The sequence below is a fragment of the Eublepharis macularius genome, chromosome 1, assembly GCF_028583425.1.
Source record: "Eublepharis macularius isolate TG4126 chromosome 1, MPM_Emac_v1.0, whole genome shotgun sequence".
NCBI lineage: Eukaryota > Metazoa > Chordata > Lepidosauria > Squamata > Eublepharidae > Eublepharis > Eublepharis macularius.
This window is the reverse complement of record NC_072790.1, coordinates 228971342-228998494: the sequence shown is the minus strand read 5'-3', so window position 1 is coordinate 228998494 and position 27153 is coordinate 228971342. Positions and strand designations below refer to the sequence as shown.

The following is a 27153-nucleotide window of genomic DNA, read 5'->3' as shown; positions in this document are numbered from 1 at the left end:
TGGGGGCGCGCGCGCACCCCCTCTCTCCCAAGGTAAGTGCCAGGCCCCTATCCCCAGCCCAGAGGTTGAGGGGGCCTGGCAACCCTACTGGAGAGGATCAAATTTGGGGAGGGGAAGGGAACTCAGTGGGGCTGTAATGTCAGTCTAGGTCTTCCATTTCTTCTTTAATTCTATGCTGTATCAGAGTCTGCCTTCCAATGAGGCCACTTCCTCTAGGGGCAACTGATCTCTGTTGGCTGGCGATCAGCAGTAATTCAGGGAAAACTTCAGGTCTCACCTGGATGTTGATAACTCTAGGCCGCTGTCAAAAACAGGATGTTGGGCCAGATAAACCATGAATCTGATCTAGCAGGGCTCTTCTTACAAGATGGTGGCTGGTCTTTGTTACAATGAGGGGTTGCAATTTGGGGGACTTTCATGGTGGAAAATTCTGGCAAGTTGCAGTCAACTTATGGTGACCCCATAGGGTTTTCAATGTAAAACGTTCAGAGGTGGTTTGCCATTGCCTGCCTAATGTCTTGGTTGTCTCTCTTCCGAGTTCTAATCAGGGCCACCCCTGTTAGTTTCCGTGATATGACAAGATTGGGAGAGCTAGGGCAATCCAGGTCAGATGAGGACTTTCATAGGGCCCTGTAATGACCCTGGTCTGATCAGTTTTACTATTCAAAGAACAGGGCGTGCAGAAAAGCAATAAGAGGGGTCAGCCAAGAGATTCCCTCGTAATTAATTGGTAATCTGCTTCGGGGACTGGGCAGTTAAGAGAGGTCCCGAAGGAGGCAACCATGAATAAGATCCATCACAGGAGAAATTATGCTCATAAGCCCTGAACAAACGCAATAAATTTAGCTCCATGTTTCCTGTTTAGAGAAATGAAATCATTATGGGAGTCAAATGAGGGGCACAGATGTTTTGGAAGAAAGCTACAGGGTCATTTTTCCACAGGCTATATTCTCCTTCTGATAAGTTCCACTTCTCCTTGCCCAGCGAGGCTTATTTGAAACACAACACTGTCTGAGGAAAAAGCATTTTTCTGTGGGACTTTGACTTCACGCAATGTATCAATTAAACGGCGTTGCTCCCCGTGCACATAGCTATGCAGCGTGTAGCTGCTTCACACAGATAGCCACCCAGTTTAAACGAGATGCCATGTGAGGGCAAAGTCCCACAGGAAAATGTTTTTGCTAGGCAAGCTAAGCAAGGCACAGTTTAGGATTTCAGACTTTGAGAAGACTCTCTATAAAAATTATAATTTTGGGGCCTTTTGACATCATTTAATGCCTCAGTGTATCTTAATCTGGCCCTGGCTTTTGCCACAGCCAGAATCACGTTTAAATCAGGCCCAAGACAGCAAATGTGGAACCTTTTATAATTAAAGAGCCAAACAATGTCAAAATTCACCGCAAGAAATCAACAAAGAACCAGTATAAGAAAGCTCATTTGCATAAATGGAAATATACAGCTTAACATTACTGATAATTGACATGTTGATTAATAATCCACACAGTTTCCACTTTCCAAATACTGGTTGTTGTGAGTCTTTCATTAGGAAATGACATATGAGAAGTGTCACAGTAAGTAATACAATCACATAGATGCACCCTGCACAATTGTTTTAGTGCACTGGTATAAATCTACACATGGTTTGGACTTGGATTACTAGCAATTGTTCACCTCTATCGTTTCCTTTTCTATCTTGAAGAAGCCCATAAAAACCTTTGCCAGCCACTCCCTTCACATATTGGTTATTCTAGCATTCCAGAGATCCCTCCAATGTATCTTAATATAAAGGTTTTTGAAGGGCCATATTTGATTCCATACTGGGCCACATTTGGCTCTGGAGCTATAGGCTACAACCCCCCCAACTCCACACCTTCTGGTTCCTAGCCAGTAAATACAAGTAAAAGAACAAGACCAGGGGCTGTGTGTTGATCACTTGTGTAACTCATCTGTCCAGATTGAGTCCACCTTAATCTCCCCTTCAAAGAGCTATTATATACATCTGATCTTCTATAGGACAATGGACAAACTATGTAAGATACAACAGACTTTTCAAAAAGTGTACTTAGTTCAGAAGGAAGTTGCTCGTTGGAGCATGCCCCAGAGAATATATCTCCCCATTTTTAAAATAGTTTAACTGCCTGCTGGTTTATTTCTGTGCACAGTTTGATGTTCTTGTCAGGCAGGCAAGCCAGCCTGCCTGCCATACCTGTAAATGTATTTCTACTGGGGAGATGGGTAGTGGGGTAGCTGTCCCCCTTCTCTGTATCTTGCTTTGCTTGGGCCAAGTGGTGTATCAGTGCAGCTGGAGTGGCGTGGGAACAGACCTTGGGAATTTCAGCATCTCTTTCAGGACTTTCACGCCAACTTGAACTGGCTCTTGTTTGGACTGGGGGGAGGGGACTGGAGGTATGACCTCTCGGGGAAGACTTGGCTTTGGCATTCCAGGCAATGACTCTGTACTCGTGCACTACTAGGGGGCATTATCTAATCAAGATCTTTAATTCATACAACCATGGCTGATGAAGTGGAGAGTCTGAGAGAATCCTCCAGCCAGGCCTGACAGTGCTGGCCTTTCGCTTTAAAGACCTCTGTGGCCTGAGACCAGAACATCGACTCACTCTGTTAATAGCTTGGTGATATCTTCTGCAGAGCTCCTGTTTTGTGTTTCTCCACCAACCAAGGTAATGCTGCTGGCAACTACAGACAGGCCTTCTCTATGGCAGTCAGGGCCGGCGTGCCCCTTGAGGCTGGGCCAGCAGCCACCTTGAGCGCTAAGGCACTGAGGAGGCGCTGGAGGGGGCGCCGGTGGTGGGGGTGCGCACCACGGAGCTCAATTGCCCCATGCTGCCACTGTTACCGCTGGCACACAGCAGAGGGCCAGGTCCATGGAAGGTGGCCGGGGCGGTGCACAGAGCAACTGAGCCAGAGGGAGGATGCACGCGCGCCGCCCCAGCTGCCTGCCCCACCTGGCCGGCGGCTGCTGCACTCAGCCAGGAGCACATGCTGGCGGCGGCAGCGTGGGGCAGCTGACCAGGCAGCATCGCAGCCCTCCCACTCAGTTGCTCTGTGCTGCCACCACTGCCGCTGCTGCCAGCACTCAGCTGCGGGCCAGGCACAGCAGGCAGCCAGGGCGGCATGGGGCAACTGAACAGGAGGGCTGGGAGGCCACCCGTGCACTGCCCTGTCCCGCAAGATGACATCACATGCAGTGATGTCATCATGCAGTCCAGGTGACACCCCTGAAGCTGCCTCAGGCACCAGAAATGCTGGTGCCGGCCCTGATGGTAGTACTGCTAATTTGGCAATCCCTGACCACAGTAAGAGTTGCCAACTGCCTTTAGAAAAAACCATTCTGTTTCTTTACTAGGCCTCTTGCGATGTTATTTAATAGAGGATGTAATTTGCTTCCATGCCATGAAACACTTCAGTAGCCCACTTATTAAAGGGACATTTTATTTCTTGGCCTGTTCGCAACTCTACCTACAGTTAGGTTTAAAGCAACTGTTCTGTTTTAAATTTTGTCCATCTCCTTTCTGAATAATATACATGTGTTGGTCTCTAATCGCTTAAATGTTTATGCTGAGCAGTTCATTTCTTTGTATTTTAATGGACATAATTTTTCATATTATGAGCTGTGAAAGAGCAGATTAAAATGCTTTTAAATTAAATAACGGCATCTCTGTTGTGCTGTGCCTTTGAGACGCTGGGCATTTTGTGATTATTGCACCAGTGATGCCAAACGTCTTAATAAACAGTCACCAATGGATTTTATTAAAATGTTATTTAGGAAATAAACAGCCTAGATAACTGAGGCAAGTTCAAATTGCCCCAAGGAGACCACGCAAGAGAAAAATAGGTGTTAAGTAGTTACCTGAATAAGAGAGAAAAGATGAAAAGGTCAAAAATGTTAATGTCTGGAGAGACCCCAGGAAAAGTGGGCCAGTGGTTAAGAACTTCTCCACTATCTTGGTACCATAAGGAACTCTGTACATCCTCTGAAGAACCTGCTACAACATAGTGTAGTGGTTAGAGTGTTGGACCCGGATCTTGGGGCCAAGCTACACATGACGAATGACACTTGAACGGCAAGTGTATTTCTCCCTGTTCACTTGCCCTCCACTCAATCCACTTGCCGTTCAAGTGTCATTCGTCATGTGTAGCTTGGCCCTTGGAGACCCAGATTCGAATCCCCGTTCGTTAAGGGAAGCTCACTGGGTGACCTTGGGCCAGCCACAAATTCTCATCCTATCCTACCTCACAGGGTGGTTATGAGGATAAAGTGGAGAAGATGAGAATTAAGTTCCCATTGGGAAATAAACGTGGGGTATAAATAAAGTTAATAGAAATGGCCCTTTCCCCCTTTCAGAAAAACATAAGCATGCAACAGGACCGAGGCTTCATTCAGCTTGTTTAATTTACACCGAATCACAACACTAATGAGGAAAGCAAACATCATTTGGTATCCTTTGCGAGACGGGGTAACCAGAACATTACTCAATATTCCTAATAACGCGCATCTGTTTTGACCCGGCAGCACCTAATCCAATTAAGTCTGCAACAGCCTGTATTCCATTTTAAGATGCTATAAACTTACAGGCTTTCTCTCTTCCCTTTCCCTTTAATGTGTATATTGAACTTGTGCTCTGTTTTCATTGATCCTAATAAAAACTGTTTTTTATTTTGAATATATCTGTGGACCAACATATTGTCTACTATGGAGAGGCAGTACATCTGGATGGTGTATTTCCCTCTGCGTCTCCTGGGCGATGACGAGTTCTACAGTCCCCCCTACAGAGTCACTGACTGGAGAGGGAGCTCCCTGTAGGTTTACAAAGAGTTCAGATCTAAGCAGTTATACCTCTTAAAGTCCACTGGAGTCCATGTGAAAGTTATGTAAGACCTAAATTGTCCACACTCAACTGCCAACCAGCCTAACCCAATTAGCACCAAATTGCTCCCTGCAATGGAAAGTAACTTGGCTATTCTAATTGCCTGTTTTCCCCTTCTCTTTTTAATTATTTGATGTTGAGTTTAATTTCCTCTTTTCCTCCCTCTGACGGACGTGGAAAATGATGCCCTTATCTTTGCCATCTCCAGGGATCGCTCTTCTCAATTCCACTCTGTGTGTCTGTGTAGTTTTTCTCTTCAGTACAAACACACTCCAGCCATCTTCTCTCCAACTTCTTTAAAAAAACATCAGTTTATGACCAGAATTATGATGTTCCTCCCATCTCTTTGGCAGAAACCTGAGCTCAAGTCTCTTGGCTTAGAGCCAAACTAGATTATCCGTCGGACAGTTAAGTCAGTCAGACTGCAGTTCAGACTGGAAGCAAATTTCCGAAGCACTGCAGGGGACGCATGAGCAGCCCCTCCTCCCCCATGGGCCAAATAATCACCGGGTGTTTCCATCCCTCTCTATCCAAACTGGGCTCCTGCTGTACTTGGGGAATTAGCTCCTGGCCTGAGTTCCAGTCTGACTAATTTGAATGAGAGATGGATCAGGGGAAACTTGGGGGGGTGGGGGGCATTCACATCTAGAATGGCTCCTAGAGGGCTATAAAATAACAACAACATTTGATTTATATACTGCCCTTCAGGACAACTTAGCGCTGATTCAGAGTGGTTTACAAAGTGTGTTATTATTCTCCTCACGACAATCACCCTGTGAGGTGGGTGGGGATGAGAGAGCTCTGAGAGAGCTGTGGCTGACCTAAGGTCACCCAGCTGGCTTCAAGCGGAGGAGTGGGGAATCAAACCCAGCTTTCCAGATTAGAGTCCTGCCACCACTACACCAAAGTGACTCAAAACTTGTTTGGACCAGTTCACAGATCAGCACCTTAATGGCTGTTAGACATGATGGCTAAATAAAGCCTCCATGTTTGAAGGCAGAATTCTTCAGAGTGGCAATAGATGGGGGATGGGTGGGAGCAGCAGTGGAAGGCTCTTTGCTTCCAGCAGCCTTCTCAGGAGCATCTGTAGGAAGAAACAGGATGTTGGCCAACCTTAGCAGGGCTCATTTCAAGGGGGAATGCGCAGGAACGCAGTTCCGGCAGTTCCCCAAAGAGGTCATATGTCAGGTGGCCCCACCCACCTGACTCTTGGCCATTTTGGGCCTGTTTTGGCCTGGATTGGGGCCGAAACAGCCCGGATCGGGCCTCTGACAGGTGGTGGATCACTCTCCCACTCAGCAGCAGCCTGATCCTGGCCCCTTTTCGGCCATTTTCAGGCCCTTTTTGCCATTTTGGGCCCAATTTCGGCCCTGAATGGCCAGGATTGGGTCCAAAACAGCCAGGATAGGTGATGTCAGGGGGTGTGGCATATGCAATCCAGTTATGCTAATGACACACTTCTGGTGACAGCAAGGGGCGTGGCATATGCAAATGAGTTATGTTAATACGTTACGCTAATGAATTCCTCCAGCTTTTTTCTACGAAATGACTCCTGAAACTTAGGGTTAGGGTTCTTATGCAGTGTCGTCAGAGAAAGATCTGTCCCCAAACAAGAGATGCTTTAACAGGAGATGCCTGAAATCTTCTGTGTGCTAAATAAATGCTCTCCCGCTGAACTATGCTGTCCTTTTCCTGTGGTAGGACAGCCATTGTATGTTTGCGTCCCTTGTCCTGCCTCTCTTGCCACTATTAATTTGTCTTAATTTGGTTGTTTCATCATCTGATTGCAAATACAGGTACCCTTCACAGCTTGCACTAGCAGAGACCTTTATTCAACTTCAATTTTATTTTCCCTTGAACATTGGGCTCAGCACTATATAAGAGGGGCACGTGGCAGACCCTGGCACATAGTAGGCACATGCCCATAAGAGTGTGCAGCACATTGCTTTCATTACACATTGCCGAAGGCCTATAGCTCTTGCTTGTCCTGCAGGGTTATAAAAGCCAAGAAAGTATTTGTTCCTTATGTTTATGATACCCTAGAAATATGGATGCGTCCCACAATCTGTTAGCAATGCATGTCAGCAGCTGCAGAGTGTGGAATAGTAAGCTGCGCACTGCGTGACACGTCAGTGCTCATTAGCCTGCATCGCTGTGCATGTGTACTGCAAAGGAGAACCATTCCCCGCTGAGAGATTTAGCGTGTAGACTTTAGGGAGCCAGCTAAATCCTGAAGAACGACAACTTTAGCAACACCTCCTAATAACACTTTCCTCCAAAGTCAAAAATAGGGATAAGGAATTGCCAGGAGAATGGGCTTATCCTAAGTAAATAGTTGCAGCACAAAGCTCAGCTGGGCATAGGTATTCGGATGTCATGTTAAGCTAACATTAAGTGCATGTTGAGATGGAACCAGGGGCAAATCCACACTACCTATTTGATTCTGCGATTTTTTTGCAAGCAGTGCGCTATTTGCGCAGATACTCACACACTTTCCCATTCCACGTGTGCCCCGCCATCACCGCGCCACTATTGCGCCTTCCCTCCAAACCACGTGATATTCACGGAAATCTGTTTTCTTCCCTTTTTTTTAACAGTGCATAATGGTCAGTATACCGGTAAACCAACCCTAGTGAGCAGCGGTTTGCGCGGGAAAAGAAACGGTCACCAGAGCATGCGCATGTCGCATGGGGACCGTTTCCCTATTGAGTTCCCCAATTTTCAAGAGTGTGAGGTGCTAAGCTGAGCAATCCTGTATTTCCAACAACGGTCGTCTCCAGTGAACGGCAGGTGCGGGAAACAAATTCAAGATATCGGTATATCGGATAATTGACCCCTTTTTTTTAAAAAAAGGGAAGTGACGTGCACCGTCAATTCTGACGGCAGAGGATGGAACCGCCCATGGTAACGCTGTACTTGGTGGCGTGTGGAGAACTGATTGCGCCATGAAGACGCACCGGAAGGGTGGATGTGAGGATGCAGAGCCTGGTAGTGGAATAAAGGCGATTGCCACGACAGCGCAAGATAAGCGGAAGATGAGTGAGTGTGGATTTGCCCCGGGATTGTTCTCATTCTTGTCCCCTCTCTCCTCCCTTCTCATGCAGAGTGCAATTAACAAATCTTGATTTAAAACAAACTCTGGACATCTCCAGTATGTGAATGCAGTAGAATGGCTTAGTCAGAGTTAGTTCTCACTCCCAGCTGGAATTCTAAACCATGATTTAATCCAGGCATAGACTCTCAGTTTGTGCGGGGGGCGGGAGGAACCTAAACCCAGTTAACTTGGCTTGTCTTCATACTGGAAATGAGCAGAGTTTGCTTTAAAGACAGGCTGCGTCTACAATAGGCCTCCCCCTTGGAAGGAACAGACTATGTCGCACTGTTTAGGGGAACATCTGCATGATGTTGATCTCCTTCCAATCATGAAGGAAACTATACAAGATGCCTGGGCGCGTGTCGGGTCCTGCAAGGTTCCCTGGGTAGTGTAGTCTTACAAAGAACTGCCAATCGATGCGATTATCTGCCAAGAAGAAGGGCAGTGGGAGGGATTCTCTCTCTGTCTCTCGCAAAAAGCCTCCGTTTGGGGTTTTCCTCTAGGAGCTCAGGGGCCACTATGTGATTCTTCACCAAGGAGAAGAGTGGTGGTGGTGGGAGGGATTCTCTCTCTCTTGCAAAAATCCACCTTAGATTTCCTGCCTCCTGTTGTCAGGTTAGCCTTTTCCCATAAGGATATATCCCCCCAAAATTTAGAATTGCCCATTTCTTCATTACAACAATTGATGTTAACAGGGAGAAACTGGGACTCAATTATTGTTTTAATTTCTTCCATACAGTTAAACGAACAGTCACATAATCAAAATCACACTTCCATCTACATTGTTGAAACCAGAGAAGATACTTTTTTTACCAATGCCTGTTTCAATAGCTTTCAAATTCTTATCAGGCAAAGATCATTTTATCATATCATTTAACTTGCTTGCCTGATAATAGTATTTTATATTGGAAACACTCAACCCTCAATTCTGTATCCTTTGATACAAAATGTTTACTGCAACCCTTGGGGTTTTATCTTTCTAAATAAAAAGAAGAACCATCTTCTGCCAGGCTTTTATTATCTCAGACTTTACTGTCATTTTTAAAAATTCTGGGTAGCACAGACATTTTTATAGTTGCAGTTTTGCCTTATCAAGAAAGAGGATGTTTCCTCCAGAACTTCAAACGTGTCTCCATTTCTGAAACACATTTTTATGATTAAATTCTCTTCTTTTAGACATAACTTCCTGTACCCAAATGCCCAGATATCTAATAGACTGAAAACTCCAAAATATACCAGAGATCCAGGCCTTTTCGGCCCCAATCCAGGACGAAATGGGCCCAAAATGGCCGAGTCAGGTGGGCGGGGCCACCTGACATGTGACCTCTTTGGGGAACTGCCGGAACTGCGTTCCTGCGCGTTCCCCCTCAAAATGAGCCCTGTTTCCGCCCATTCCTATGCAGCTTGCTGCTGCTTCAACAGCAGCCCAGAATTCATTTATCGCACTCTACTTGAGAAAGGATGGTGAAGGAGGAAGCCCATGTGTGACTGCAGCAGGTCCATGCACAACATTGGCGTAACGTGGCATCTGAATGAAGTCTGAGTGAAGTTTTTTTTAAAAACAGACTGCTGTGCTACTATGGAAAAGAACAGCTCAATGAGGAAGGAAGAAAGCCGTACAGTGTGCAAACAAGAGATGTTGCCAAAGTTCATGGATGGCTCATTCCATGGTCGAAATGCAAATTGTTCCAGCTTAAATAATGCCCAGCTGTGCTGCAAATCAAGCCCCATTTCCCCAGGAACGTCTTCTACTCATGATGGTAAATGAGGAATGCTCTACGCTTTGCAAAGTGCATGTGTCACCCATGTGGATGCTCAATGAGACAGAGAGGCCCTGTATGCATACAAGCAGACACACACACGTTTCCTTCCCCATTATCAGAAACTCTTGCATGTTCAGGGTTCTTGATTGTGCAGAAAGGTGCCTCCATGCATACAATTCTGTTTGTGTAGGACCAATGCATTCCTTCCAAAGAACGAGCAATGGTTGGGGACAGAGCTTCTTGCTGCAGTCCTGCACTCCCATGCTTATTTATTCTCTCCCACCAGAATGACATCTGATAGCCCATTATGTGACCTGCCCATTATGCTGCAGCCTGGATTGAACTATAACTTTGGAATGAGCACATTCTTTAATGTTAACCCCTTATTCTCAATGAAACTTATTAAGAAAACTGCATGATCAAACAACCTTTTATTTTTTTACAATGAGTATAGCACACTGTAGATGTTATGTTCACACAAACTGGGGACATTGACCGCCAATTACATGTTTCAGGATCACATGGTCCCTATGATGCAATCATTATGTGAGGTCCACATGTTGTATGAATTGTGCAATGCATGTGTTTTTTTAATGCATGCACAGCTTCTATACATACAAACGAAGAGATCTGGTTTGGAACTTGAACATGCACAAGAAATACACACATTTGCCCAATTTACTTGACCTGGGGACCTCACATAGTGAGTGCATTGAAGGGATTGCATACTCCCAATATGCAAGGTTGGCAGACCTCCAGTTTGTGTGGACACAGAAGTCTTGTTTTCTCTGTTTTGGTCAATTCTCTTCTTTGTTTCTGGCACACATTTTATGTGACAATTATCCTTCAACTAAAACTGCCTCTTGTTCCTTAGTATGTGGAGTAGTGATAGTGGAGCTGAATTTGCAAATAGCTGGTGCTGTGGAATGAGTGAAAACAAGCTCCAGTTCCCACAGGACAATACAATAATGTGCACATACACAACACCACTGGCACACACAAACCAACAGCTGTGGAAGAAAATTCTCATTAAACAGACAAATCTTTTCTGAATGCTTGTTGAGAAAGCGTGTATACCAAGTAGATTCTGAATTGAGCCAAGTAGGAGTCGCCCAGCTTTATGTCGGGAGATGCAATGTTAGCCAGGAAGGGTAGTTTAAAAAGAAAGAGCTGGCGGCAGGGCAAAGGCTTTGCTATTCACTGGAGCTGTGTGAAGGGGCTGTGAAATGCCAAAAGGGAAACTTCAGCCCATTATAACCTCTTCAGGTCCAAGCCCAGCTCTGGAAGGCAGGCAGTTCCAGCCCATTTCCATTCCTCACTGCCCTCTGGTTGCGATCCCCCAGCTTTAGACTGGAGAGATGAAATGGACAGAACCTTGCAGGTGGCAAAGATGAAATTAACAAACCCTCTGAGGAGCCATCTCCACCGGCTGTCTTTTTAAATTATGCTTCCTGGCTAACATTGTGTCTCCCTACACTTGATGAACATGCTCTGAAGCATCTCAGCTATACTGGGATGCTGGAAAGAGACTTCAATTTGACTTGAAAGCCACATGGGGACAAGGATCCCATACTTTTTCTTGAGGCAGCAATGCATTGGGGGGAAGGTGGTGCCAATGAATAGGCCATGCAATATTCCAGGGTATGTTAGGCAGTGGCACACCTTTCTGGGCACATGCAGTTGTGTATGTTCTGACAGTTGCAACATTTCAAGGAATTCTGAAGCATTTGCTGAACACACTGGGAAAAACTTGAATAACAAAGGTAGTAACAGAAGGCCACCCTAACCCAGAGAAAAACAACCACTCAGGGTTGCACCATAGAAAGGAAAGCAACAGATGGCTTCAGAGAGATTTATTGGGAGGGCATATGTTATCATAGGTACATCTTGAGTTAAACATCATTCAGAATCCCAGTGAAGCTGCAACATCTCCTTGTAGATGGCAGAGAATGTAGGGCGCCCGTGGGGGTCACGATCCCAGCACCGCTGCATCAGATCATAGACATCTGTAGGACAACGCTTTGGGGCTCGCATCCGAAAGCCTGCCAGGGGAAAGAGGTAGAAACGGGTGAGACAAGTCAAAGGACAGACATCTTGAGTGTCAAGGCATGGTGTCCTGTAGAACTTAAGACTCCGAGATACTTTAAGTCCCTAGAGAGCTACTCTTGGGTTCCCAACCTCCTGGTGGGGTCTGGAGTTCTCACAGAATTATAGAGATCAGTCCCCCTGGAGGAAATCACAGCTTCAAAGGGTGGAGTCTATGGCAGCTCATCTCTGTTGAGCTCCCTTCCCAAACTCTACGCTCTTTAGGGACCGTCCCCAAATCTCCAGGAATTCATGGAGGAGAATTTTGGAAATTCATTTTGATCCCTGTAATTCATTTTGTTACCAGTTCACAGCCAGAAAGCCTTATTTCTCTTATTTTATTCACTGAAATAGTTCTGTGGCAATCACCCCCAAACATCCTGCCGCTCCTCCAGGGCTCTGAATGAATTCTTATGATTTTTGCCTCAAGCAAATCCAAGTGATGGTCAGTCAGTCAGAGTCCATGGAGCTCCACTGGATGGGAAGGGGATGAGTCGGCCTCAGTTAAGAAGGAGGAAGAGAAAGGTAAGTTTTTCCTGCCTTCCTAAGGACTGCTAGAGAAGGTGCCAGTTGTGCCTTATGGGGATTGGGAGGTGACATCATCTCCTCCAAACCCCACCCAGAAGCGGCATCACATTCTCCAAGATGCTCTAGGAATTTCCACAGTCTCTATAGTCTTTACCATAGAGATTGGGGGAAATCCTACAGCACCACAGAGGTTGTGACATCATATCCCCTGAAACTCCACCTTCTCCAAGGCGTCACCTCCCCAAATCTCCTGGCATTTGCCAGTACAGGGCTGGCAATCCTGTCTGATTCTGTGTAAGGCAGCCTCATGCCAGTTCTGAGAAAGCGTATCATGGTAGTGGACTGTGTTGTGTTGCCGACAGGAAGTTTCAATTCAGTTCCTGAATCTCAGGTATTAAAGAACATTATTTGCAGAGACCCTGGAGAGATGCTGCCAGTTAGAGCAGGCAGTTTGGGGCTAGATTGATTGATGGCCTCAGTGTAAGTTTTTTTTTATAAGACTGCAAGATTTAGGGGAGGGGGGATGTGAAATGGTGGTGATGAAGGGATTAGTTATAACGTTATCAATCACTTTCCACACAAACCCATCTCTTCTTCTCTTTACCTCTTTCCACCTGGCTGATCACTTGCTGATTAGACATTCCGGGATAAGGGGTGCTTCCTAAACTGAAGATCTCCCACAAGAGAATGCCATAACTCCAGACATCACTCTCTGTGGAATACCGGCCTGCAGAAGTAAATCAAATCAAGGATGGAGGGAGAGAATTGTGTAACACAAGGCTGATGTAGTAATCCACACAGGAATTTATTTACATTTAAAGATATACACAAATACAGGCATGCTGACCTGTCAGCAGTATGTATTTCCTATGGCTCCAGGCCAGGTCAGTCTTAAGCTAAGCAGCTGTTAGCTCCCTCTTATATAGTGGGCTAAAAAAAGATGCAATTCCCCCTCCAGTCTCCAGAGGGCAGCACATTTAGAGATGGCTGTTTAGGTGTTCCAAACCAACCAAGTTTCCATCACTGCCCGTACCATGGCCACCCTTTCTTGACAAGCTTAGAAGTAACAGCCTGAGATGCCCTGACCGTATTTCAAAGCCTCTGGTGCTGTCCATTTGATCGGGATGTGCTTGAGGCCTTCCTTGGATGAGTAGACGCCATTCTCCTCCTGCCGGGACATACCAAAGTCACTGATCTTGAGGATGCTGCCTTCCCCCACAAGGCAGTTCCGAGCAGCCAGATCTCTGTCAAAGGGTTAGAAAGCAGATCTGGTGTAAGAACAAATTGCCATCAAGCCTTCAGTCCTTAAGTTTTTCTCAGCTAGAGTTGCCAGGTCCCTTGAGTCCCCCGGCGGGGGACTGGGAACCTGGCACTCACCCTCTGCAGTCTTTGGTGTCTCTTGTCTCCACATGCGCGTGCGCCAGTGTGCATGATGACATCACATCCCGGAACTGACGTTATCATGCGGGTCAAAGGGCAGCCCGGCGTATGCTCCTGTGATCGCCAAAGGGCTGAATCATCCCCCTGTGGGCCCAATTTGACCCGAACGGGCCCATTGTGTGGTGTAGGGGGTGTGCCTGGGGGCACGCCCCAGCGGGGGATTGGCAGCCCTACAAATTAGCCATCTTCTCCAGGGGAACTGATGTCTGTTGGCTGGAGATCAGTTGTAATTCCGGGAGATCTCCAGCCACCACCTGGAGGCTGGCAACCCTATTCTCATTTCTCAACTCTGGTTTAGGCTGTAGGTCTTTTGCAGGCCCAGTTCTGGCCTGCTTTGGGAAAGAATGTGCTGGCTGTTCTCAAGAAGATCCCTTCAGTTCACCACTCCTAATCAGGCGGCAGGCCTCCGTAAGTTTCTCATACTAGCAATGCCAATGAGCAAACTGAGCCCTGATTGGCTCCTAGTTGATGGGCTAACCGCACCAGGCCTGAAAAGATGGCTTCCTGGTACACTGAACACCTGTCTGTTCACTAATATTCACCGATATGTGAGAGAGGACTCTTTTTGTGTGCCTCCTAGCAGCACAATGCCCGGAGTGGAGTGGCATGAGATTTGGTTCTTTTCCTCAGCCTTCTGGTGCGAACTTTGCAAACCAAGAAGCCATGTCAGAGAAGCAAGATAGCCAGCTTAAAGTATTTTAGACAGATAGCCAGCAATAGAAAGTGTTTGTTTTCTTGCTTGCCTATTGCCTGATTTAAAGAATGATTACAGCATTGCAAACACTCTCTGTAACCTGTACTTAATAAACCCATCTACATTTTATTTGCCTGTGTCAAGAGTTACTGGCTGCACGTAAGCTCTCCCTCAGAATGAACCTGGAGGCTGAAAAACCTTAAACAAAAGAGAACAGGACCCTGTCCAGCTCCTAGAGGTCTTGGAGTGGCTGTGATCAGCGCCCAGGAACGGGAGGTGAGGGTCTCTGGTCTTCTTGACACCTGGGTATGAAGAAGCAGGTTGAAGAAATGGGGGCCCAGGAGTCTAGGCAGTGGGGGCCGTGGGGGGGGGGTTGTCACTAGGCTAAAGAAATCTGGATATCACCTGCATGCCTACTGCAGAGTAAGTTCAATTGAATTCAGTGGATCTTACTACAGAGTAAAGGTGCACAGGATTGGACTATAATTGTGATAGCTTGGCAGAGTGTTCCATCCTAAGCATAGTTACGCATTTGTAAGTGGGCTTAGAAGGGTGTAACCGTGTTTAGGATTGCATTGCTATTTACTTAATTAAATGTACAACCATTTGCATATTAGAAAAAAAGCAAGAATTCTTTAAAAAATCTCCTTGAATTTGACTAAAGAAAAAAAAATCCTTTTTTGATGCATTACACCCGGCAACAACTTAGAAGAGGCATTCCCACCTACTTCTTATACAGAGAGGAATGTCTTTTCTAAGATGCTTCCTCCTGTGATACATGTGGATATTCTCTAAGAAGAGGAATTCACCTTTCAGTCTCTCACTCAGAAGGGAATGCTCTTGTAAGATGCTACCTGTTGTGATGTGTGAGAATATGGTTTAAAAAGAGGCGCTCACTTTGGTCCCTCTCACACAGGAAGGAATGCCTCTTGTAAGGTGCCACCTGCTGTAATTTGTGTATTGTCTAAGAAAAGGTATTTCTCCCTGTTCTCATTAATAGAGGAAATGCCTTTTCTAATATGATACTTGCCACCTAGATAACCATCTTGGGGTGGGGGGTGGTATTTTAAATGCTCTTTTTTTGGCAAGGCAGCCTGAAACTTGTTCCAGGAGAAAGGGTGGAAGTGGGGGGTATTTTGAAGATTTCACTGCTCCCTAATATTGAGATGTGTTGGGGAGAAGCCTGCCTACGGAATCTTCCTATGTCAGGATTAGGAGGAAAGCTAGAGTCAATTATCCTCTGTCAATTATCCAACTCAAGCTCCACCTCTTGCTCTGGCTGTTAAGTTGAAAAGGGGGGTGGAAATTGAGTGCTGGTTTCTTTTTTCATGGGAAATTTGAATAAGAGGGAGGGAAGGAGGCTGTGAAGGGGGAGGATGGGGGGGACATTGCTTCGGAACACCTGACAGTGTTGGGAATGTTGGTTGGGAAACACTGCCCTACAGCATTCTCAGTGATGGATAACTGTTGGCTGAAAACGGCATGAGTAGGTTTGCCAGATCCCTCGTAGTAATTAGTGGGGGGGGGGTTGGTTATGTGTGGGTGGTGGGCACTCACCTATTGCATGTGCATGCACCAGCCCTGTACTGATGTCACTTCCAGTTCAACCCAGTACAACCCTGAAGCAACACCAAGGCTAATTCCTAAAGAATTGGCCTCAGTGCGTCGCCATCACTTCCAGGTTGTGCTGAAAGTGACATTGGCCAGGGACGCAGGCACGTTCACACACATTTCCCCAGCCTCGTCAGGTTCCTGCCAATGCTGGACAATCTCTGGGCAGCCTGCCTTCTCCCGCTGATTGCCAGTGATCAGCGGGCAGAGGTGACAATTGGCAGGAACCTAGTAAGCTTACGTATGAGAAATGCTGTGAGTTAAGAATGTTTGTATCTTGCCAGCTCTGTACCTGTGGATGCAGTAATGGCTTTCCAGATAGGCCATGCCTGCTGCAGCTTGAATTGCAAAGCGGATGAGATCTTGCACCCAGAGCCGGCTCCCCTCCTGATGCAGGAAGGACAAGAAATCCCCACCTGGAGAAGGGGAGGAGAGAGAAAACATAAAACACAGGTGATTCAATACATTCAAACTTCCTCCTCCCAATGATTACCATTATTACCTTGGAGAATTTTTCTCCATTCTGAACATATTAACTTGCTTAAGACAGGGTCAGACTACTGGCCCATCTAGTGCGGTCTTCTCTGACTGGCAGTTGCTCTGTCTCACTACTGAGGATATCAGGAAGAGTCTGGCAGGGAAAAAGTTCTTTGCCATCCTCTGTGAAGATGGCTACTGGCTGATAAAACTGGATAAACAATCAGCAGAAGTGTGCACCTGTTTGGGGGGACTGCTAGAGCATCCCAGCAATGTGTGACATCACTTCCGATTATGTGACCAGAAGTGACATCATGGCACCATATCACCTTGTCCCCAGAAGCTACTCAGTGAAAATTCCCACTGAACAGGAATTTGAATACATATGTCCTGAAAAATGTCCATAGACAGATTTGCCAGGACCCGGGATTCCAAAACCTGAGGCTCATGAGACATCCCCGGTGATGTTATATTGAATAGCACAAATAATGGTACTCCTTCCACACACGGCTAGGAATTGCACCACATGGCATCTATTACTGGCCAAAATCATGTGGCTTTGAATAGGGGGATTATTTACCCACACATATACAAAAAAACTATGGAAAGTAACTGTGCTAAATGTACAATGTAGTTCAGCTGTACAAGGAAAACAAAAAGGAACACCCTCAAGGAATGCAAAAACAAAGAACAAAAGGACAAGAAGGTAAATCAAAAATAGTGTTTTGTAAACTACGAATGGTAAACATTATCTGAACTGATGAGATGAGAACAATCTGTAACAAGCATACAATTATAAACAAATATGTTCAATAGACCAATAACAAATGTATAAATACACAGGAAAGAAGTAGAAACCAATTGACAATGTAAATGTATATTGTATACCAAGAAGTGTACCAAAAGATGTAATGTGTTTTAACTCTTTTTGTATGCTTTTTTAATGCACTCTACATTTATACTGTCAATTGGTTTCTGCTTTATTCATGTGTATTTATATATTTGTGATTGGTATATTGAACATTGTTTAATAATTGTAAGCTTGTTAACACATTATTCTCATCGGCCGTTTTCACACGCCTGTAAACCCACTGGAAAAGCATGTAAAACTCACAGAAAGATGGCGTTCATAGTGTAATTTCCCATCATGATCCCATTTAATGTTGCTATGACATTAGAAATCACGCCATTATACAACATCATGATGGGAACTTGTGCTATGATGATGCCGTCGTGCTGTGAATTTTGTGAGATTTTCCGGAGTTACAGGCATGTGAAAATGGCCGTCTTGTGGGATCAGGTGGTGTTTGCAATTTCTAATGTACAATAAACTTCTGCTAATCTGCTAATGCCAGATTATTGCTTCCCATTTCGTTGTACATGTGCTGTAGTTACCACAAGCAGGCCTGCATGGAAGTTTTAGAAGAAGCCGTTGGGTGTGTGGCCTTGAGATATCAACCTGTTGCCTGAAGAATGTGTCTGAAAGTCCAAAGCCTGAGACCCTCAGCAACAATACCCTTGCATTACACAGGCCCATAACGTCTGGGCTGACCACACCTGCCACTCTTGTGTGGACCTGCCTCTTACCAGACACCAGCTCCATGATTATGAGGATGGGCTGTTTCCGTGCACAGATGCCAATGATGCGGACAATATTTGGGTGGTGGTATTGCCTCAGAATCCTAGAAGAATAGATCAGAAGGTTGAGTGTGTTGGCAGGCTATTGAGTATCACACCAGGTCTGTGGGGGCCACCTTTGAAATCCAAACCTTTTGAGTTTCAGCAGGGGTCATTTCGTAGAAAAAGAGCTGGAGGAACTCATTAGCATAACTCATTAGCATATGCCACACCCCTTGCCATCACCAGAAGTATGTCATTAGCATAACTGATTTGCATATACCACACCCCTTGACATCACCTATCCTGGCTCTTTTGGACCCAATCCTGGCCATTCAGGGCCAAAATTCGGCCCAAAATGGCAAAAAGGGGGTTGAAAATGGCCCAAAAGGGCCCAAAATGGTCAGGATCAGTCCGCTGCTGAGTGGGAGAGTGATCCACAACCCGTCAGAGGCCCAATCTGGGCCGTTTCGGCCCCAATCCAGGCTGAAACGGGCCCAAAGTGGCCAAGGGTCAGGTGGGTGGGGCCACCTGACATGTGACCTCTTTGGGGAACTGCCAGAACTGCATTCCGGTGCGTTCCCCCTCAAAATGAGCCCTGAGTTTCAGGATCCTCCCCTGTCTCTGTTGTTGACCGCAGTATAAAAGAAAAGCCGCCAATGAGGCGTTGGTTTAGAAGCTGACAGCTGTACATGCGCTGCAGACTTGTAGCTTTGTATTATGTTCCTGTACCATCACACGTAAGAAATAATGTTTGATTTTGTGAAACATGGAAATCTGCCAAAAAAGATTTGGGTCATATTTTACGTCGTGTGTACACATGCAATTTATTTATTTAAAATATTTACATCCTGCCTTTTCTGCCCATGGTTGCTTACAAACTTGACCACAAGGCCAAGAAACAGACGTACAAACAGGATACAAAAATACATTATAAAATCCACAGGCTCCAACAGAGCAACGCACAACACAGTGATCCCCTGCAGGAGAAAATTCCTGTTCAGCATAAAACAAAGAACCGCTCTAAATTTAACAAGGCATCCTCCAACACGTGCACACACACAGAGAGGACAAAATAGAGCCAGGGATTTGCCGTGGTAGAGACCAGAAAAATACTGTCCTTGCTAAATAGGGACACCAGGTGTGTGTGTGTGTGTGTGTGATTTTGCTGTCCATCTGTCTTCTGACCTGGCTTCCATGAGAAACTTCTCCTTTGTCTCTGGAGCAAGGTGTTCCCTGCAGGTCTTCACAGCCACTGGGGTGTTATCATAGGACAGGCGGCCACTGTATACTTCCCCGAAATTTCCCTAGGGGTAGGGATAAAAGAACGAATAAATCAGAAATACGGTTGACATCTAAGGGTTGGTAAATTCCTGGAGATTTGGGGGTGGAGCTTGGGGAGGGCTAGTTTTGGGGAGGGAAGGGACCTCAGTGGGGTATATGGCCCCACTGTAGTCCATCCTCCAAAGCAGCTGTTTTCTCCAGGGGAACTGATTTCTGTTCTTTGGACATCAGTTATAATTTTGGGAGATCTCCAGCCTCCACCTGAATTTAATTTCTGGAGATTCAAGAAACTTTAACTTCTGGAGATACCCTATTGAATGACCACGTTGGTGAATAACGTTTTAATGAGAGATCCTCAAAGAGCAAGAAACAGGGCCAAAGAGGGATGGCAGAAGGGGGCTGATAGAGAGGCTGTCTTGGAAAGCAGAGGAGGAGCACTTGGAACTTGCTGCCACTTACACTGCCCAGTAATTCACCCAAAATCACATCATCGTGGCTAAGGTCCCACTTTGCCTACGGAAAGAAAAGAAAAGTGTCTGTGATCTTAAGAGGAGTCAAATTGCCCATCTGTTCTGGTGTCTAGGGTTGCCAACTTCAGCCTGGGAAATTCCTGGCAATTGGGGGGCAATGCCTTGGTAGGATGAGGTTTCAGGAAGAGAGACACCTCATAATGCCTTAAAGGGCACTTTCCAAAGCTTCTATTTTCTCCGGGGAAACTGATCTCTGGGGTCTAGAGATCAGTTCCAGGAGAACTCCACATCTCACCTGGAAATTGGCAACCCTACCAGTGTCCCTTTTCCCACAGTGGCTGACCAGATGTCCAGAAGGAGCTCTGAGGCTTATCTATATATTTGTATCATTATATATGATGGGTCTGTTGGGGAAACCCATGCGTCTCCCAAGGAATCCACAGGTTTCCCCAAATAGTGCCCTGGGACTAACTGGTAGGATCACCATTCTTCTGTGGGTGGGTCCCAGTATTCTCCTAGAATACTGAGAAACAGAGAAACAGAAAAGAGGGACAAAAATATTTTCAGTAAATCAAGTAAATAAAATAAGGCAACTGTTCTAAAAGATGACTAGGATCGCCAGCATTTGGCAATCCCAGGAGTCTGGCAGGAGTGGGGCTTGCTGTAATGGTGATCTTCTAATGTTGCAACATCGCTTTCAGCAACATAGCTAGAACTGATTTCCCTGCATTGCAGGATGCTGTAGGATTCACCCAAAACTTTATGGTAAAACCACAGAGTTTTGAGTGAATCCTAGAATGTCCCGCAATGTGGTGCCATCATGTCTGGCTACTTAGCCACAAGTGCTGTCACGGCATCAGAAGATTGCTGTTTTGCCTCTTCATTTCCCCCCTGCTGTCCCATTGAGTACTATTGAGACGGGTGGGGCAGTACCGGTAGGGATTCCCCCACTAGCAGAGGGAAAATGGCAACTCTAACACACACAGATACTCAGTATTTAGCATTATGAGAGTCGAGCCTTCTGACTTACCCGTACAACAGGATTGCCCAAGAGTACAGGGGATCTTGCTGTGAGCCCCTGGTGTGATTTTAAGTGGTGGTGAATCAGCTGAGAGATGCTGGAGAAACTGGGGCCAGTTGGCTCAAAGTGGTATCTGCCCTGCAGAGAAGAATGCCCCAAATTAGTAACAGAGAGTAAAGAGACTAGGATAATTCTTATGGGAGGTGCTTCAAGAGCTGGACCCAAACCAGAGTGGAACCATCTGGCACTGCTATAAAAAAGCAAACAAGATGAACCAGGAATATAGAAGAGAAAGAAGCAAAGGTGAATTAGGAGTCAACTTTGGAGAAATTAACAGTCTCTTGATGGAAGATATAAACTGATAATGGTACCATGGAGATGTTTATGCTATCAAGAGAGGCAGAGAGCAGCAAAAGATGTTGCCACACTCCCAGGGCAGCACGTGTAAGCACCGGGAAACCTACCCTCCCAGCAGGAGGGGAGGGGGACCTGGCAACCCTACAGAGGGTGGGAGTGGGGGATCCCCGAACCTTCTGGAGGAACAGCAACCATGCGGGGTGGTGAGGCTAAATTAACAAAATTTCAAGGGTCTGGGTCAGCTGGGCCTTCTCATGGATTCAGGCAGATTATGAGATTTGCTTTCATATGATGTTTGGATTGGATCTGGGTGGTAAGAGGAGACGCTTATTAGACTTTCTGTTGGTAAGCTAATTATTTCTTAAAAAACAGAAATGTCCTTGATGTCACTTCTTCCCTTTTGGGTAAAACCGTCTGGCAATTCCTAGCGCTACCATAGCTACGTCTCTTCTGGGTACCCGAAAGGGATTGAAATCACATCAAGGACACTGCTGTTTTTAAAGAAAGAATTAGCTTACCAACAGAATGTCTAACAAGCCTATCCTCTTACCACCCAGATCCAATCCATAGTGAGAAATCAATACCTTAGTGGCAGCGCCGGATCTAGGGTTGCCTGCGCCCGGGGCAACCCTAGGCTGACCATCTCACGCGTATGCGCGCACTCCCCGCGCTGCGTGATGATGTCACTTCGGTGACATCATCGCACAGGGCGGAACGGCGGAGGCAGCGTGAGGGGCTGGGAAGCCGCCCGCGCCGTTCGCCGCCTCGCAGGCGAATGGGGTGGGCGGCCTCGCAGCTCCCTGTGCTGCTTTCGCCTGCCCCGCAGGACAGGGGGCGGCCGGCTTGCCACGCACCCCCTGCCCTGCAGGTCAGGCAAAAGGCAGCGTGGCCACCCACGCCATTCGCCTGCCCCACAGGACAGGGGGCGGCCAGCCGCCCCCTGCGGGGCAGGCGAATGGCACGGCCGCCCCCTGTCCTGCGGGGCAGGCGAAAGGCAGCGTGGGGGGCTGCAAGGCTGCCAGCACTGCTGCTTGTGCTCTCTGGCTGCTGGTACCCTGGTGGCACTGGGGGCAGACTACCCCCCTGCCCCCCCTATATCCGGCCCTGCTTAGTGGTGGAAGAATGAAAGTACCCCCTTCAGTTTGTGGGTCTACTATAAACACAGGATGCTTTGGATGAAACTAGACGTGCAGGTTTTTAAATAGCTGGGGCTGTGAGAATTCTGTGCATGTGGAGCATTAAAAAAAGGGGGACCCCCTCTCTTGCTCTTTTAACCCAGAAAATGGCTTGAGGGGAAAGGGAGGAGCTCCCCCTTGCCTAGGGTTGCCAGTCTCCAGGTGGTGGCTGGAGATCTCCCAGAATTACAACTGATTTCCAGGCCACAGAGATCAGTTCCCCTGGAGAAATTGGTTGCTTTGGAGCTTGGACTCTATGGCGTTATATCCTGTGGAGGTCCTCCCCTTCCCAAACCCCACCCTCTCTAGGCTCCACCCCCCCAAATCTCCAGGAATTTGCCAACCATGAGCTGGCAACCCTACCGCCTTGGAGGCATTCTGAGGCTATTTGGGCTCTCCTTTGTTTTTTAACATTAGTTCCCCAAACCTGTTCTGTGGCTGCAGGGAACTCAGACCCAAACCTTTAAAAACCTGCATGTCTAGCTTGACCCTCTGTTAGGCCTGTTTAAATTACTGTCAGCTAGCCCCCTTGAACTAGGGTTCCCAGCACAGCCTAGAGACAAGGTTGCCAGATCCCTATACCCTTCCGCCGGGGAGGGGGAGGGGGACTTGGCACTTACCTTGTGCCAGTGGCGAGGTCTCCTTTGCGTTTGCACTCATTCTGGCGCCTGAGTGATGACATCACTTCCGGAAGTGATGTCATCACACTGGCCACGGGAGCGCTTTCTGCGTTCCGTGTGGGGCCAATTCAGGCCCATTTGGGGCCCAAATCAGCCCCCCAAAGAAGCGTGGGGATGCTCCCATGGCTGGCACGATGACATCACTTCCAGAAGTGATGTCGCCATGCCTGTTAGGAGTGCGCATGCGCAGCACATATTATGAGGTGCCTGCTGGTGGCAGGAAACCTCCAGGAAATTGCCACTCCTGCCAACCACTGGTGGGTTGACGGGCAAGGTGGCAAACTTCCAGGAGTTTGCCCATCATTGGCGGGCACCTGGGAACCCTACCTAGAGAGATGCTTGGAGATGGTGCTTGCTGGATGGTGGAGTCTGAGGATGACATGATGACAATTCTTGGTGACACTTTAGGAATCTCCCCTAATCTCAATGACCACAGAGCCTGGGTCATAAGGATCAATATGGTGGTCATTTTTAGTTCCACTCCTCTATTTCTCGAGCGTTGGAGATTGAAGCTGGGGGCAGAGAAGTCCCTTCCAGACTTGGGGAATTTGGAAGCTGAACTTGATTAGAAAGGTTTGATGGAGACTATTGCCACATTTGTAACGGGCTCATCAGCCAATAAACTGATATTAGCAGGAGGGTTTTTTTAAAATTATGGAGTTTTAAGCCCTCTGTAGTAAACTATATTCTTCCCTCTTTAGAAAAAATAGTGAGTGGAAGAAGGTTGAGACCCTCCCAAAAGGAACAGGCTTGGCTTAATTCTTCCAGTCAACCTGTTGAGAAGACACACATTCTACACTGAATGCCTTCTCCTCATCCCAGACGAACCGGTCTTATTTTTGTTATTACCAGACACTTGGTGCCATCTTGAACATCAGAAACTCAAGTCCAAAGCATTCCTTACCTTCAAACACTGGATGATAAAATGCTTGCATTGTCCTCCACTCATCACTGACAGGACGTATCCTCCAGGCTGGCCTTGGCTCCCCCTCACCAAGAAGTCTCCTTCTCTGGACAGCAGGGCCTGCGTTTCTTGCCTGGTGAGGGAACCATGGAACCAGTCCTGCTGGGAAAGGGGTCTTTGTGCCACTGGGATCAAGGGCATTGGAGGAGGCAGCTGGCAAGAGGAGACAGGAGCCGCCGTGAAGCTTTCCTGCCAGCTGCACCTTGGGCCATTTGTTTCCTCAAAACATTTTTGAGGGGAAAGAACTTTGCAAAAATGGGTTCTTTCTGGTTCTTCTTTTAAGCCACAACGGTAGGTAAGGGGGGGTTGCCAACTCCTGGTTGGGAAATTTCTGGAGATTTGGGGGTGGAGCACAGGGAGGTTGGGATTTGGAGAGGGAAAAGACCTCAGCAGAGTATAAAGCCATAGATGCCACCCTTTGAAGCGGCCATTTCCCCCCAGGGAAACTGATCTCTGTAGTCTGGAGATCAGCTATAATTCTGGGAGATCTCCAGGCCCTACCTGGAGGTTGGCAACCCCTGGGTAAAGGCAAGCTACTTGGTTGGTGTGTGTGTGTGGGGGGGAATATGGGTTACTGCAAAATTGCCTTTATTTGTTGAGAGTGGAATAGCAAACAGCCCCTCCCAATGGACAGTGCCACCCTGTACTTTGTATACAAGGCAGCTACCCAGTTCCCCAGCCTTGCCAAGCCAAGCTGAAAAAACGTCTCAGTTTTGTTTCTCCTTTGCGCAAATCAATATTTCTGTGCCATTTTCTGTTTCCCCTTTAAAACTAATGGTTTTTTTTCAGAATTATTTTTGTGATATTTTGATACATGAATGTCATATAAACAGTGCAAATATGGCACAAAAGACAGAAACGAATCAGAAACAGCAGCAATGAAAATGGGCAGCGATGACATATGAAGTGACAGCGCAGGAAACCAAAAATAAATGGAATGATGCATCGATACATTCGCTCTGTAAAGCAGATCTCCTGGCATGTTTTCATACTCTTGCTTTGCCTTCTCCTGAGCAGCCTCCTTGGAAGGGAATTCCCAGGCATGGTTGATCCAAGAGGGAGAATAGAATTTACTCACTATTTGAGGAGGTTGCCTATTGTGTTTCTGCACGAGTCATTGCCCCGGGATGGCTTCCTTCGAATCAAGAAGCATGTTCAGATTATGTAGAAAGCCCAGGGCATGGTCTCAACCGGAGGCTATTAATCCTTCCTTACATGAGACTGGCTGCTCGGGTACAAACCCGCCCCACTGCTTTTGGGCAGAGGCCTGATCTACGTGCCCCGTTTTCAGGCGTGGCTTTAGATGCCTGCAACGGACAGGGCCTTTGCTGTGACAATGCACCTCTGTAATTCTCTCTGTCCATTTTCATGGAGCCCACTCTTCTGAGCTTTTGTTTTCCCAAGTGTCAGGCAAATGATGCCACCGTGCAAGAATTACTGAGAAAATGTATGCAAGAGCTTAGGACGCTCTGGAAATGTTAGACGGTATTTTAAACTAAGATTTGTAAGGTTTTAGTGCCACTTTTCCTCCAAGGAATTCAAGGACTTCTCCCCCCTTTATCTTCATCTGGCCCCCCATATGAGTTACAGTTGAATTAAAAGGTCTGCTTTCCCTCTTTTTTTCGCCACCCTTAATGTATTGTTGGCAGGGGTGGCTGTAAGTTCACTATCTAGGGGTGGTGTAATGTATTATGTTTTATTGTTGTGACCCGCCCTGAGCCTGCTTGCAGGCAGGGCGGGATAGAAGTCTAACTAATAAATAAATAAATTCACAACAATCCTGTCAGGTAAGTCAGGCTAATATCCCTTCCCAGGGCTTTTTTTCTGGGAAAAGAGGTGGTGGAACTCAGTGGCGGAACTCAGGACCGCACAATGTCATCACGTTTAAATTGCCCTCGGAGAAAATGGTCACATGGTTGGCGGCCCTGCCCCCTGATCTCCAGACAGAGGGGAGTTTAGATTGCCCTCCGCACGGGGGCGGGGCCACCAGCCATGTGACCATTTTCAAGAGGTTCCGGAACTCTGTTCCACCATGTTCCAGCTGAAAAAAAGCCCTGTCCCTTCCTGAATGTTCCTTCCGTTCTTCAGCTCAGACCATCACCCTATTTTCTACGTAACTGTTGGAGAGCTGAGTTTACAAACAGGCCTGCTTCCATCTGAGAATGGAACTGCACAGGAGGCAGCTACAGAGAGAGAGAGACTGGAGCGGGGAATGGCCGTTTCCCTCTTTCCCCTTGTTTTCTTTCATCTTATTTTCTTGCCAAAAATTGCCACCCCCAAGCTGTTTTCTCCTTTATGGAACTCTTGCTTTAACAAAGACCTTACATAAAAATAAATAAATTCACAGTCATTTGGGAAAAAGTTGTCTGAACTGAATCCGTCTCAAACCATTCTTCCCCCTCAAAATACAGCAGTGCCACCGGGTGGCAGCTCTTATTGAGTCCATCCCACATGCTAAATAGCACTGCAAACGATAAACTATTTTTGGTGGGGGGAGTTATCCAAATAGCTGTGGATTTATTAATTTATTAAGGAGCTTTGACAGTTCCCAGGATTCTTGGTTGGAAGCCATCACGGTGAAACTGGCTTAAAACCCATGCAAAGGCTTCATGTGTAGATACACTCCTAAAGAAAATAACATTGCCTTTGAATCATATATTTGCACTATACCCGGATTGGCCTGATGGGACGTATCCTGTCAAGGTTCTCACTCCAAGCATGTTCCTGACGGGTGTGCAGACACTCCATCTATAATTTAAAAAAAAAAATCTGCTGCCAGAGATGAAAGCCCAGTTGGGACAGTACAGATGGTAGACAATGAATTATTATGACCTCAGAGATATTTGACATCACTGGGTCACATGATGCACTGCTTCATTTAAAGGAACATGATGTCAGTAGAGAATTAATTCCCATTTAACTCCTCTCCCCTACAAAGTGTGGCTGTTGTCACACGCCCATAACCTCCGGAAAACCATACAAAACTCACAGCACGAAGCGTCAT

At 46.7% G+C, this 27153-nt stretch overlaps 1 protein-coding gene across 1 annotated transcript; it reads right to left on the bottom strand.

The window, feature by feature from the left end:
- Positions 1 to 11645: 11645 nt before the first annotated feature.
- On the bottom strand, positions 11646 to 27153 carry LOC129325319 (tyrosine-protein kinase Fer-like). The gene is made up of 10 exons (XM_054972992.1): positions 27139 to 27153; positions 24090 to 24302; positions 20983 to 21111; positions 19942 to 19995; positions 19387 to 19505; positions 18169 to 18263; positions 16397 to 16520; positions 13446 to 13603; positions 12964 to 13086; positions 11646 to 11788 (listed from the first exon to the last, which is right to left on the bottom strand). The coding sequence occupies exons 1-10, from the start codon at positions 27151 to 27153 to the stop codon at positions 11646 to 11648; spliced, it is 1173 nt and encodes a 390-aa protein (XP_054828967.1).

Coding starts and splice junctions, on each gene's coding strand:
- LOC129325319 (XM_054972992.1), bottom strand. Junction 19,506..19,941: donor TGGGTGAATTACTGGGCAGT/GTAAGTGGCAGC, acceptor CCCTACCCCTAG/GGAAATTTCGGGGAAGTATA. Junction 16,521..18,168: donor AATCATGGAGCTGGTGTCTG/GTAAGAGGCAGG, acceptor CCCCTTCTCCAG/GTGGGGATTTCTTGTCCTTC.